General features: G+C 40.0%; 1 protein-coding gene across 17 annotated transcripts in view; it reads left to right on the top strand.

Moving 5' to 3' along the window:
• Positions 1-14,808, top strand: part of EXOC1 (exocyst complex component 1) — a 60,585-nt gene that overhangs the window by 22,991 nt on the left and 22,786 nt on the right. For all 17 annotated transcript variants that reach the window (XM_005299123.5, XM_005299121.5, XM_065596875.1 and 14 more), the window contains 2 exons: positions 6,076-6,225; positions 9,287-9,392. In XM_005299123.5, the coding sequence (XP_005299180.1) occupies positions 6,076-6,225; positions 9,287-9,392 (256 nt within the window). The remainder of the gene's footprint in view (positions 1-6,075; positions 6,226-9,286; positions 9,393-14,808) is intronic.

Genomic DNA, 14,808 nt, shown 5'->3' with positions numbered 1-14,808 from the left:
TGGACTGGGAAGGAATATGCCCTTGTTTAAACTCTCATCTTCAAATGTAGCAGCAGCAGCAACAACAAATTATACTTTAAATTTAGCATGTTGGACAGTATGAAAGTCTGTTGTGTCAAGGGTATTGGCATATAAAATGGCATACTGTCTTACTAGGCAGTTGGATGAATTGAATGCAGAAGTTGCCCATTTAATGTATTTGAAAAATGTCTCTAACTGGCGCATTTTCTCTTGTCTTTAACATCTTGTTGAGAGTTGCACTTTTTGTTTAGAATTACTTGTGTGATTTATTTGAATTTCTCATGTAGGACTTTCCTTGTTTCATTAAGAAGCAATCCTGAACCAGAAAAGGCAAGTGTGAAAACATGAAGCAGTTCAGTCTTCTGCTCATACATACAATCGTCAGCTGAATTTATTTAGACATGATAAAGGGAGAATAAACTCCAATGGATTTATCCAAGCTTAGATATCTTAACCTTGAACTATAATGCAGCTTGTTTCGTTTTAAAAACAAAGTTTTATGTAACAGTGCATTCACATATATTTTTATTTTAAAAGAATCAAACAAGAAATTCTAGAAATCTGTTGACATTTTAAACAGAAAAATGCAACTCCAGATTAGAGCTCATTGCATTTGCAAAAAGTCTGCAGTTACTATTGCTAACATTCAGCAGTTGATATAGTTAAACATTTACTTGTCTGTGTTCTAATCTTATCATGTTTTCTAAACTTGTATTTTATTTAATAAATTATCTGTAACTTTAGGATGTTATCAGGTTCTCTTAGTAAGGAAAACATAAATCAGCTGGGCTTTCTTCTTTTGAAACAGTCCTAAGGGACAGTGGACAGCAAACTTGATAAAAGTTTGCAGTGCAATGTGAAGACAAAAAAACAGTGTAATTTTGTGCTATGAATGTATCTAGTGGCAGTACACTGAACCAGAGGTGGTACTCCTTTTTATGTGGCATTTTTGGAGAAAAAACACCTCTTGGTTCTGGGCCCCTAGATACTAGAATTTAAACAAACTGGATGTCATTTGGAGTAGAGCAACAGAAAAAATTAAGATGGAGGGATTGACTTGGAAGGAAAAATAAGTAGAACAAAGTTAACTTTGCTAGACCATGGCTAAAGGGTGAACATGATCAACTGTAACTATGTGAAGAATGCTAATACCAAGCAGAGAGGGAAATTCTTTGAAGTGGTACAAGAGGGGAATGAATTGGAATTATGGGATGAAATAAGCAAAGGAAATTTTGGCTGAATATCTGAGAATGTCCTAACAATAACATCAAGTAAATTGTACAGAAGTCTTGCAAAAGAAGTGATGGAAGCCCCAATAGTTGAGTCTGGAACAAAACAACTGAAATATATATTGTAGGAAACAAGGCTGCATGGTAGGAGGATGAAATAGATGACTACGAGGTTTTCTGTATTGAATTTCTATGAAAAGCCTATCTTAAAAAGGGTGGGTAGCATCAAAGAGCAATTAAGAATATTTTGCTGTTACTGAACTAACATACAACCTTTTAACAGTGTTAACTCCCTAACAAATAGGAAGATAATTGCTGCTGTTGATATAATATATTACTTACTCTTGTTTTTTAAGCCTAGCTGATCCCTGTTTTTTTGTTTTAAATAAATATGCAGCAATAAAGACAAACAATACATGCATACTATGACCACAAAGATCACACTTTCTCCTCATTCGGCACGGGTGACTCAAGTGTGGCCTGTGCCCCTCTGAGCTTATACCAAGGTGTGGCCTGTCTCCTGCAACTCTCAAGGTCACTAGTTTGCATTTGGTAAAGTCAAATGTCAAGGTTTCAGTTGGGTTTTAGAGAAAAAAATAATTTATCTGTTTGTGTGAACTTACTCTTTGCTGGGACAAATAAGAAAAGTATCTCAGGCTAGGAATCATTTTAATGTAATCTGCTACCTCATGCTGTATCCCAAATTGGATGTCGTTTTCTTTATCATTCTGATTCTGAAAAAGGAGGCTGTAATAATAATAAAAAAATCATAGTTTGACTAGTTTGTCTAAAGCATTTTAAATACACTGAATTGTTCGGATTGCAGTGTTTAGTTAAGGTTATTTTTCAATTAATGTTTATATGGAATGTCCAGGTTTAAGTCTCTTAATAGGTGTCCATGACTATATCACAGTTGAAAACTACAAAGATTTTGAGTTCTACACACTTCTTTTACATACATTGGGCCTAATTCCCAAGTGTCTGAACTGTACTTGGTACAGTGGGAAGTGGCTAAGGGGGAAGATGGCCCTAAGTCATCTTTTTTGTTTGTGTTCTAGGTGCCAAACTGGCATCCCATGTAACTTAAAGCAGCCTAATGGCTGCTCTAAACTACACAAACTAAAATAATCTTCTTAGGACCACCCTGCCAAATGGTCACCCCCATCCCACCTCTGACCTGCTCTAGAATGCCCCCATATTTGGAGAGAGTGTCTGACAGTGGTTTAAGCTGACCTTTACACTACTCGAAAATTCCGTTATGTCACAGGAATCACTGGCTACCTAACCAGGGCAGTTTTGTACCCTTTGCACTGCCAGAAAAGCACAAAAGTTATAGATCTGAGGGCCAAGATCTGGCCCATAGATTAGTTGTGAACTAGAGGAAAATTTTCCTCCTGCATAGTGCAACATAGCATATAGTGACTTAAAAAAAGATGGAAAAATGAAATCTGTGAAATATAACCTTGAATTGAGCTAATAATCATACAGTCTACTATGACTCCAGAGTGCATTTGTCATCTCAGCTTGTATTAAACCAGTGGTCTCCAATCTTTTTACGCACAAGATCACTTTTTGAATTTAAGTGTAACCCAGGATCTATCCTGCCCCTTCCCTGAAGCCCCACCCCCCCGGTCACTCTCCCCCACCTCACTTACTTTCACCGGGCAGGGGTTTGGGAGGGGGTGCGGGCTCTGGGCTGGGGCTGAGGGGTTCGGAGTGTGGGAGGGGGCTCTGTAGAGGGTCGGGGTGCAGGAGGAGGTGAAGGGTACAAGCTCTGGGAGAGATTTTGGGTGCAAGAGGGGGCTCCGGGCTGGGGCGGAGTGTTGGGGTGCAGGAGAGGGTATGGGTTGCTGGCTCTGGGATGGTGCTAAGGGGCTCCCAGAAGGGGCCAATGTGCCTCTGCCCCTCTCTGCAGGCACCGTCCCCGCAGCTCCATTGGTCACAGTTCTCCATTCTCAGCCAATGGGAGCTGTGGGGGCGGTGCTTGCAGGCAGGAGCAGTGTGTAGAGGGAGACCCCTGCCCCTCCCCCAGGATTGCAGGGGCATGCTGGCGACTAACGGGAGTGGTGTGGGGCTGGCGCAGGCAGGGAGCTTGCCTTAGTGGTAGCCCTGCTGTGCCACCGTACTTTTAGCAGCCAGAGATCGTAATCAACTGGGAGAGACTCCAGGAGCGGTCCAGTCGATTGCAATCGACTCTCTACAGAGCCCCCTCCCACACAGTGGTCAGTTGGTGACCACTGTATTAAACACACAAAAACCCTTATTGTTAAAGAACATTATTAAGGTTGCAAAACATGCACTCAGAAATTAGGAAATGCCAGAATTAAGGTTACCTGTACCACCTTAATTCAGCCCGCTTGTTCATGTGCATTAAGATACAGTTTTAATTATATGATTGCATACTATTTTTTCCCACAGGCCCTCAGTCATTCAGTGTATGAGATGGACCATGCTCCAGGGATGAATCAGGGTTTAGTAGTAAAGGAGGCAGTTGTCTGTTTCATTTGTTCCAGAAGTTAAAAGGTGTGTAGTGAATGAGGCAGTGGATTGAAGGAAGAGAGAGAATGATTAAGGTAGTTGAATGCTGCTCTTGGAAACTGAATTCTGTCCCTGCCCGTGCCCCAGGTTTCCTGTGTGATCCTGGACAGTTACTTAAACTAGACTTTTCACAGGTGGTTACTGTGTTCCTCATTTTCTCTCGGTGCTTGACTTGAGACTCTGGGGGTCTGTTTGCAAAAGTGCAGAGCACTTGCAGCTGCAACTGAAGTCAATGGGAACTGTTTTGACCATATTAGCTGCTATATAATGCCATATATTCTGAAAAATCAGGGCCCAGGTGTGTCAAATTGGGCACCTAAAATTAGTGGAGACTTTGACATTAATTTTTCTGTGCCTCAGTTTCCCATTTGTAAAATGGAGATAATATCCCCTCATTTCACAGGAGTGTTGTGAAAATAATGTAATGTATAGTGATGAGTGCTGTAGAAAAGTCTGTGAGGAAACTAATAATTCTGTCTTCAGAGCAGTGTTTGAGTACTGTGCAGTAAATAAAGTCTAGGGTCACACATCGAACAATGAGGAAAAAAATACTGACTAGCTCCTTGTTAATTGAGCACCATATATCTTGTGAACTGAATGAGGCAGGAGTCCTATGGAAAAATGTATGTGATCATGTGGTTACAGACTGTATCATAATTCATATGCACAAGGGGGCTGAATTAAGGTTGCACAGGCAACCTTAATTCTCCCATTTCCTAACTTTGCATGCTTGACTTTGCATCCTGAGTGTGTGTTTTAATGTAGCTTTGGGTGTAATTTCCCAGGATTTAGAAAAACTAAACTGAACAAAAAAAAATTGTCATGTGGCATAATACTGACATCCACCTAAATCCTCAACTGTATTGGAACCTTTAGATCTTCCGCATAGACATCTGCCTTTTGAGCTAACAGAGTAACTAACTGGTAGAGGATGACAACCTACTATTGTTATATGGACCAACGCTAGATGGGGATGAGACATTTTGCCATTGTTTTTCATAGATATTTGCTGACAGCAGAGGAATAGTGAGACTAGAATCTTGAGTTCCATTCCTGGCTCTGGAGGGGAGTGTGGTCTAGTGGGCACAAACTCTTCTTCCTGTACCTCTCCCCAGGCTTGCATGTCTTCTGCCCCATCCTTTCCAAAGTGTCCCTGTGCCGTCTTCCCCACCCCTGGTTTCTTGTCCCAGTCCCTTTATCCTCACCTAGCCAGTTCCAGTCTCTCTAACTCAGGCTTCTCATCCTAGTCCCAGTTCCTCCATCCCCATAGCTCCTTGTCCAGTCAGTCCCAGCTCCCCTTCCGGGCTCCTCATCTAATCTGCCTCCACATTCTCTGCTTCTGGTCGTCCTCCTCCTCCCGCATTCCATGCCCTCACTGGCTCCCAGTCCCTGTTTCCATCACTAGACTCTTCATCCAATTTCAGTGTTTGCCTCACCCCCCCCACTCCTCTTTGCCTTGCCAGTCCTGTTCTCTGCTCGCACCTTGGCTTTTCATCAAGTGTTTCCCCAGTTCCCATACCTCATTCCTTCCCCACCTCACTAGTTCTCAGTCCCAGTCTCCTTGCTCAAATAGTTCCTGTCTTCCCATGTAGCTCTTTGTTTCATATTGAATCCCTCCTCCATTGCCTGTCTAATCAGTTCAGTCTCCTCTCCCTGCCAGCCTCTCTCCCCTGCCCCTGCTCCTTGTCTCAATCTAATTATCCCACACCCCCAATCTGACTCTTACCCCTCTGCTTTCAAATCAGATAGCTTCCTCTATGCTGCCTGGGCTTCAGCAGGAGGAACATTGAGACCAGAAGAGGGATATTTTTTTGCTTTTCAGTTCTGGTCCAGACCCAGTCTGGCCTGCAGCAGCAATTGCAGAGAAAGTCTTGTCACTTCCTGTAGCCCATGGCTGGAGCTTGCTTAGTTGCTCAATACAGATGGGAATCTTCAGTGAGTTTAGATGCTAAATTCAATCAAGTCTCTGCTGAGTATGTGCAAATTACAATTTTTCAGAAGCTTATAATTTGGCCAAATTTGGTCTGATATTCACAGGGACAGCAGAAGACAAATCCATGATACAAGCCACAGTCCAGTGTCCTAGTCACTAGGCCACTGCAGGATGTCATTCAAGCTATTAACTGCAGATAAGTGACATGTGAAAGAAGTAATTTTCAGTTTCACTTTTCTGTTTTCTTTTGTTTATCTGACAATGTGATAATTTTTAGGCCAATCAGATAGCATTTGTAGTGGTATGTTTACACACATTGCTTCTACACTTATTTTAATGTTTTCTTTTATCAAGGGTCATGACCAAAGTTCCACGCTTGCCCAGCACTCTATTGAGCTGACATTACCCAATCACCATCCCTTTCACAGAGACTTGCTTCGATATGCCAAATTGATGGAGTGGCTAAAAAGTACAGATTATGGAAAATATGAAGGGTTAACAAAGGTATGCGACTCAGATATTGGATAAATTCTCTCTAGTGCTATGTGTTCCATTATTTTTGGATAAGTATCTTATTCTCAATTTGAATGTTAAATTGTGATTAAAAAAATCACAGCTCAGCTCTTTTAATCCCTGATTCTTCTTTCCCTACTTTTTTTTTTTTTTTTTTGGTATTATTGTCATTTACTGTGATATACACTGTAAACTCCTTCAGAGATAGATGGTCTTTTTAATATCTGTAAAGCATCATACAAAGTTATGACACTTACTAAATATGTGACACCTTTAAAAACACATTTTTCCATTGTGTGCCCTAATGGCATACATAATTAAAAAAAAAATTCTGGAAAATAACTTTGGTATAAATGGTCTTCCTAGTTCCACTGAACTCATTGTTAATCCATTGTTTGTTTTTTATGCAAAACTTTTTAGAGGCTATTTTAAATAAAATTGAAAATCTCAATTTTAGTTATTTTTAAAAATTTGTTTTTGTAAGTTGTTTGTACAGGATTTTCAAAAAATACCATGAAGTGAAAAATTAACCACAGATTGTACAGAAATTGTGCAGGTGTAACTGAAGGCAACATTTGGCCCTTAACAGTGAGTTTTTTGCTCTTATTTAGCACACTATTTTTAAGGCCGATACAATGGATGACAATTATTAGCAATCCTGATATTGACAATTTTCTGTTCTGAGCAACTTTTTGCTAGGAACCAACCCAATCCGATTGACTTCAATGTTAATGGCATTTGGCTATTAGCAACTGTCATGCCATTTACTGACCACTTGTTTTTGCCATATAGCCCCACAGGTCCCCACTTCCTGTGGAAAGCCCCAGATACAGGCAGGTTTGCATGGCTGCTGCCAGGGAGAGAAGCACTTGGTCACACTGATCTTGGGCTCCTGGAGCAGTCTGGACAGTGCATGGAAAGGGGCTGTGCAGCCCCGCAGGCGCCCGGCGCCTCTGCTTCCTGTAGAAAGCCCCAGCATTAAGGCTACAGCCCCGCTGCTTCCCTTCCTACAGCCCACCCTCCCAGCTTCCCTTCCCACTGTCCAAGCCTCCTGTGTTTTCTTCTATGTTGGTGGTGGAAACCTAGCTGCAGGGCTGCTCTGCGCTGTTGTCCTGGGCATGGGTTTTTTGCCTATTGGCAACTTTGGTTATTAGCAACTTTCTGCTAGGAACTTAGAGGTTGCTAATGAGTGTCATCCGTTGTAAATTCAGTCAGTCTTAAGTATTAGAGTTTTAAAGCAAACTCCTAAAAATGATTCTGAAACATTCAACTAGTTGTGTCTTCTTTCATGTCATATAAGAAGAAGTTGGGTTAAATGCCCAGCAGAAGATTGACATCTTTTACAAAGAAAGTAATTTGGTCCCCATTTTAGTCAGCATTCATGTAAATTAGGTATGTGGCCTATTAGACAGTCTCTGTACAGAGACTGAATGGTAAATTTCTAGAACATTTTCATACCTTTCAAATGTACGCAAACTATATTTGATAACCTTCCTTGGTATCCTGTTCTAATTTTCTCTCGTTCTTTTGATTTGTTTGAATTGGGCTGTCAGCTAAAGTTAGGGATATACTCGGAAAACAACAGTCCTTTTACTGGAATTCTTTGTCTTTTGCAGCTTTGTAGTTAAAGTAGTGCTTTTGAATAATTAATATAATATTCAAATGAGCAAATGAATCAATAACACTTTCTGTCTAACTGTGAGCTCAATGATTATTAGTGATATAACTTAAAAGGTAATGAATTATTTAGTCCTCCCCCCCCAATAATGAAAGTAAGTAACCCCGTGACTGCCAAGAGGACTTATTTTGTGCTTGTAATGTTTTTTGATAGAAATAATAAAATGCAATAACTTCCAAGAACTGAAACTAGATTTCCCTACTACAACTGGTTTGTGGCTATTGAAAGACTATTTATTTTGCTTAATGATCTAATTTGTTTTACTTGCAGAGAAATAATCGTAAAAATAATGGACTGAACACTATTGTGGAAAGTAGAAGTAGTTACCATTGTATGTAAAAGTGATGATGATAGTTTAGCAATTTTGGGAAAGGGCTGAGTTCCTACTACTACTATTTCTTGAAGTAGGCAAAATAGAGGGTAATAGGATATGTGTGTAATATGTGCTTGTGTGTGCGCACACATACAACCCTAAAGATGCGTATTTGCATGTCGTCCTTGTGACATGCGCCTATGCACACATGCACATATGGTTTAATAGGGAAAGGGCATGTGCACTTATTCTTCCAATATGTTTTTGTTATGTTTTTGCACTGATAGTTAGGAATAGATAAGCAATTTATGGAGGGATTAATATTTGAGGATATATGAAAACAAATACCTCCAGAACGCACTTCCATTTGTGGTGCTGAATAAGAGATTGTTTTACATAGCGAATTCAAGTTATAAATCAAGCAATTGGACTGTCAAATAATTTATGCTTTAGTTGTGAGAAGTTTTTTGCTTTTTGAAATTTAAACTTTCTTAGCAACAATGCAAGCCAAAATTAAAGCAAGCTTCTTCTATAGTTTATAGTAAAGAAGATACATACAACAAATAAAGGACCAGTATCGCTGAATCTGGTGGCAGGGAAGTGGAATTTATAACATCTTGAGCTGTCTTTGCCTTCTATTTCTCAGCAGGGATTCATCCTGTGGGAAGGCAAACTTTCAGGGGTTTTGCCTGGGGAGTACATCTTTTTATTTGCTGCTAGAGGCTCAGTAAGAGCCCAGTAGCAGAGATTGTAAAGGGGATGAGTTGAATTATCATGTCCCCCTGCCACTCTGGCCACCCCCAATAACAGTGAGCTGTGCTGACCATTTATACTCCCTCTGTGGTGGGGAGGTTGCAACATACCCCAATGGATTTGTTGCTTTGAAGCCTCTGCTGGTAGCATAGACCTCTAAGGTTTTATATAGTCCAAATCTTTAGATGCAAGGCACCAAGAGCATTAGCTTGTTCACTTTATTTGCAGGTTGCCATTTAAAATTCTGGGTTATTTCATTTGTTCAGATTACAGTACGTATGCTAAACTGTTTTTGTTTTTCACTTAAGAATTACATGGATTATTTATCACGGCTATATGAAAGAGAAATAAAAGATTTTTTTGAGGTTGCCAAGATTAAGATGACGGGCACAACCAAAGAAGGAAAAAAGTTTGGTAAGCTTCCAAAAGACACACACCTTTGCTTTAGTTTTTTGTTTGTGTTGTAATAAACATTTATGGCAAATCATCCAGAGCCAACTTTGTAAAAGACTGTTTTGTGCCTGAACTGGAAAGATGCTACATTTGGCAGACATGGCTGAAGTCAGAGGACAAATATAGGATCATCAAAAATGTATTAGGTACACTGCAAAAGCCCTCTGTGACACACTTGTAGTAAATTCAGAGGGAGTTGAAGGAGTGAGAACTTGAAGAATGAGGCATGGCACTATATACATCACTGTGAGTGCAGATCACTGTTTGAGACCTGACAACACATTTATTGTTTAAAAACTTCACTTAGTGGGATTTTAACGTTGAAGCACATTTGGAAAAACAAACACACATTTTATCCAAAGAAAACTAGTTGGGCAGTGTTTTAGTTACTTGTGCCACTAAGAGATTTGTATTTTAATAAATACTTATGAGGGATTTTGAGGAAGCTAACTTAAACACTAATTCTGCCCATGGGGATGTACATACATGGGTTTCAAAGGGAGCTATGTACATGCATCTGAGGTTGGAAATTGTATTTAGTTTTCCTTTTGATGGGTGCATGTATCCCCTTTGGGAAAAGGAGTTCACGCATGTGTATGAAAGGGAATCTATACCCAAAATAACATTGCAATTTAGCAGCAAATAATAGGGAAAAACAGGTGAAAGGTAGATGGATTTGTATGTAAGATGTACTGTATTTTAATGTTTGGTATAGACATACAGCCTTTAATCTCCCATCATTTTACAATTGAAATGAAAGAATGCAATTAATTCTGCTTTGCCTGTTTTAATATAGTGAGCTAAATCTTTGATGCACTTTCTCAGATGATATATTCTATTTGTTAATATGCCTAAATTTGCCATACCAGATAATTGAACATGGAGCACAAATGGTTCCCTAGAGTTTTCAGAAAACTCAGGAGGAGTCCTGAATCTTGAAATGTTAACCTACCTCGTTGGTCATGAGTTAAAAAAAAAAAAATAATAATAACCCCCCTCCTCCCTGCCTCTTAAAATAACCCTATATTTTTTCCATTATTTTTTAACTATTCCCTTGTGATCCACTTTGGGAGGAAACAACGTTACCCATAGTAATTACGTTCTGGACTTATGACACATTATTGTGAACTGTGGATAACAGATCTTTGTTTTAGAGGAAAGAGGTTATTCACATATGTGAATTAAAAAGATCCAAGAGAATTTCTGTTAAGATTCATATTTGTGTAAACTTTGACTACATTTTTTTAAAGCCTAGCAATCTTTTCAGTCTAGCAAGAGGGTGGAGAAACTTTCTACCAATGTATCTAGTGTAAGATTAATTACTTTTGTAACCGTTCTACTTAAACGTAGACATATTCTTTTATAGTTTGTCATGTAGCAAACCAAACTGTTGCTTTCTGAGACCTTCAGTAAGCCAGGAAAGAACTTCCTTCTAATAAGAACATTCTGAGATATGTCCTCCAGTATTCATGTAGAGACTGAGCAGAATCTCTTCCTCGAGGAGTGAGTGGATAGGCTTTAGTCATTGCACAGAAACAGAACTGGCATTCTGCAGCTGCATTTATGGGGGGAAATTCCTCGCTACCCAGCCCAGGAATTAATGAGCAGCTTTTATGGATGCATATCCCAGAATCATGGATTGTCTGTGGAGTCCACAAACAATTTTAACCTGAATTAGACTATAATGGTAGTTAAGGAAAATACACTGCTCTGCACTGTTCATGTTCTTAATGTTATCAGTTGTGCAAAGGGAGGGAAAGAAGCATCTCAGATCTTTACAGATAAATAGTGTTTCATTTTGCCTTTTAAATGTCAGTTGGTTTTTTTTAAATGAATGCAAAAACCTATTAAACAACGCCAAATTAAACAACGCCACTTGTGCATTGGAGGAAGTTAGTGCATAGTTCTAAAAGATGTTTTGTTAAATTAATGTGCATTTATTTAATAATGAAAAAATTACTGTGTAAGAAACACACAGAGGGTTTTTACAGAGTAGATTTTGGGGGATCAGATACTGCCAGTCTTTGAGCTATGTTGGTGTTCTCTTGCCTTTTGCTTCTTTGCAGTTTCTGGAATGAAGCTTCAGTTTGAACATCTTAAACAGAGAGGATCTGCTGGGAGAATTCTTTTGGTGCTCTGTACTAGCACATGGCTCTTTTTTTTGGGGGGGGGGGGGGGAAGACAGTCTGACACAAAAAAGAGAGCAGTAAACTTCTGGGTTGCAGTGCAAATTCTTCCTTGCCTTAACAGGGTGTACTTTTCTTCCTCTGAAGCTAGAAACTTGTTATCTTCAGTGCATTTAAATACAATGAGCTGAGAATGGGAAAGAATCCTAGAATCTTAGAAATGTAGGGCTGGAAGGGATCTCAAGAAGTCATCAAGTCCACCCCTCTGTGCTGTGGTAGGACCAAGTAAACCTAGACCATCCCTGACAGATGTTTGTCCAACTGATTTTTAAAGGATATCAATGATGGAAACTCCACGACCTCCTTTGGAAGCCTATTCCAGAGCTTAACTACTGTTACAGTTAAAAAGTTTTTCCTATATCTAACTTAAGTCTCCCTTGCTGCAGATTAAGCCCATTGATACTTGTCCTAACCTCAGTGGACCTGGAGAACAATTGATGGCCTTTCTCTTTATAACCGTCCTTAGCATGTTGGAAGATTATTATCAGGTCCCCAAATCAGTCGTCTTTTTCTCAAGACTAAACATGGACCTTTTTCTCAACTTTTCCTCATAGATCAGGTTTTCTAACCCTTTTATCATTGTTGCTCTACTCTGGACTCTTCAGTTTGTCCACTTCCTTTCTGAATTGTGGTGCCCAGAGCTGGACACAGTACTCAAGCAGGGGCCTCACCAGTGCCAAGCAGAGCGGGACAGTTACCTCCCGTATCTTACATACAACACTCCTGTTAATACACCCCAGAATATTAGCCTTTTTTTGCAGCTGCATCACATTGATTAATCATGTTCAGTTTGTGGTTCACCTTAACCCCCAGATCCTTTTCAGAAGTACTACCGCCTAGACAGTTAGTCTCCATTTTGTAGTTGCAAATTTGATGTTTCCTTTCTAAGTGAAGTACGTGTGCACTTGTCTTTATTGAATTTCATCTTGTTGAATTCAGACCAATTCTCCAATTTGTGAAGGTCATTTTGATTGTTCAGCCTGTCCTCCAAAGTGCTTGCAACCCTTCCCAGCTTGATGTCATCTGCAGATTTTATAAGCATACTCTCTACTCCATTATTCAAGTCATTGACGAAAATATTGAATAGTACTAGACCCCAGATTGACCCCTTTGGATTCCTACTAGTCATGCCCTCCTAATTTGACAGCAAACCTCTTTGAGTACCATGTGACAACAGTATGTCCTACCTACCAGATGATACTTCCACAGCAGCCCAACCATTATATACCTTTGTCTAAGGGTGGTCCTTGGCTATATTTCTTTGTTCTGCCACGCCAGTCTATGGGCTTGGGGATCAGTGGATCTATGAAGAAACCAATACCAAATATGCAGTACTGTGGTAAAAAATAAAATAGTGCAGATAAAAATTAAGCTGGAATTAAATCTGAGTCTGACATCCTAAAACTGTCTGCGTTGGTGCCTAGTTGAGAAATCGGTGTTGAAGAGCATTTGCACATCTGAATTTGTACAAATGAAAGTAAATACCTATCCTCTTAGAATAGGACCAGCTTGCCAGCTCCACTCTGATGGGGTGGTTCTTTGAGGGATTGTACACACAAACATTCTACTGTAGATGTATGTGTGTCCAGTGCATCCGAGTCAGAGACTTTTGCGAGCAGTACTGCTAGGTGGCGCACAGGCTCCTGCTCAACATGTGTTCTCAGGAGAGGGCATAAAAGGGGTGTGACCACAGTCTTCCTGGTCCCAAAGAAATCTGGTGGCTTCCAGAATTATTTCAAAACCCGAACTATTTCATCAAGAAAATCAAATTCAGAATGGTCACCCTCACTATTACCCCTTCCATGGAGACAAGACATATTCTTTCATGTGGCATTTCATCCCTGCCATTGAAAGTACCTTCAATTTGTGGTAGGTACCAATGATTAACTGTACATGGTGCTTCTCTTTAGTCTATCTTCAGCCCTGAGTATCTTCACCAAATGCATGTTGGGGGTAGTTACTCACCTCCATCATTTGGGTATTCAAATATTCCCTTACCTGGATGATCGGCAGATTCATGCAGCATCGAGCAACCAGGGCCAGAACAGCATCCTTGTCATCAGACAAGTGTTCTGCTGTCTAGATCTGAAACTAAATTGGACAAATCGCAATTACAAACAACTCAATCCATAACTTTCATAGGAGTCCACCTCAATACCGGGACTGTCATGGCTTATCTTCCAAACAAGAGGTATCAATCTATAGCCATCCTTTCCAAAAGCCTCAAGTCCAATCTAACAACATCAGTGCATGCCTGTCTTCAGCTTCTTGGCCACGGGGCCTCATGCATGTATGTAACTCCACATATGAGGCTTCAGTCAGTGTATTGGTTTTTCAAGTAGTTCTGTGAGAATTGACCTGGCTTCTATTTCTACATTACATCAGCCAATAGATAATTTTTCCATCTTTTCTTATCCTTCCATTTTTTTCTATTTTTGAAATGCCAAATCAATGTTTACCCTCCTGTTCCTACACCTGTATATGGGATTTAAACTTTGTCCTCTCCAAACTGATAGGACCCCACTTTGAGCCAATGGCTACAATTTCATTATCTTTATTTTCTCTAAAGAAAGTGATTCTTGGTGGCAGTCATTTCTACAAAGAGGATTTCAGAACTTTAAGCTCTTTTGGCTGACCCTCCTTTCATGGTCTTCCATAAGGACAAAGTATCTCTTAAGCCTCACCCTAAGTTTATGCCTAAGGTAGTGTCAGTCTTCCATTTAAACCAAACAATATTTTAATATTTTTCCTGAAATCCCATTCATTTAAGACTGAAGAAGCATTCCATACTTCATCGAGGACTGGCATTTTACTTGGACCACACTAGGTCTTTCAGGTCTTACCCCAGGCTCTTTGTAAGCTATGCTGAAAGATTTAAAGGTCAATCAGTGTCATCTTGGCAAATCTCATGCTGGGTTTCTGACTGTATGAAACTCTGCTACGATCTTGATAAAGTCTCTCCATTGAGAATAACCTCTCACTCCACTAGGGCTCAGTCCACCACATCACCATTCCTGAGCAATCTTCCAATAGCTGGTGTATGCAAGGCAGCAACATGGTCGTCTGTGCATACTTTTCCCACGCATTACACCATGAGTCAAACCTCTTGAGATGATACCAGCTTTGCAAGTTGGTGGTACAATCCCTATGTAGATCCAAAGTCCTTCTACCTGTAAGGGAATGTCTGAGGA

Source organism: Chrysemys picta, chromosome 5 (genome assembly GCF_011386835.1).
Source record: "Chrysemys picta bellii isolate R12L10 chromosome 5, ASM1138683v2, whole genome shotgun sequence".
Lineage (NCBI taxonomy): Eukaryota > Metazoa > Chordata > Testudines > Emydidae > Chrysemys > Chrysemys picta.
Note: the sequence above shows the minus strand (reverse complement) of the source record. Positions and strands in the feature narration are given on the sequence as shown.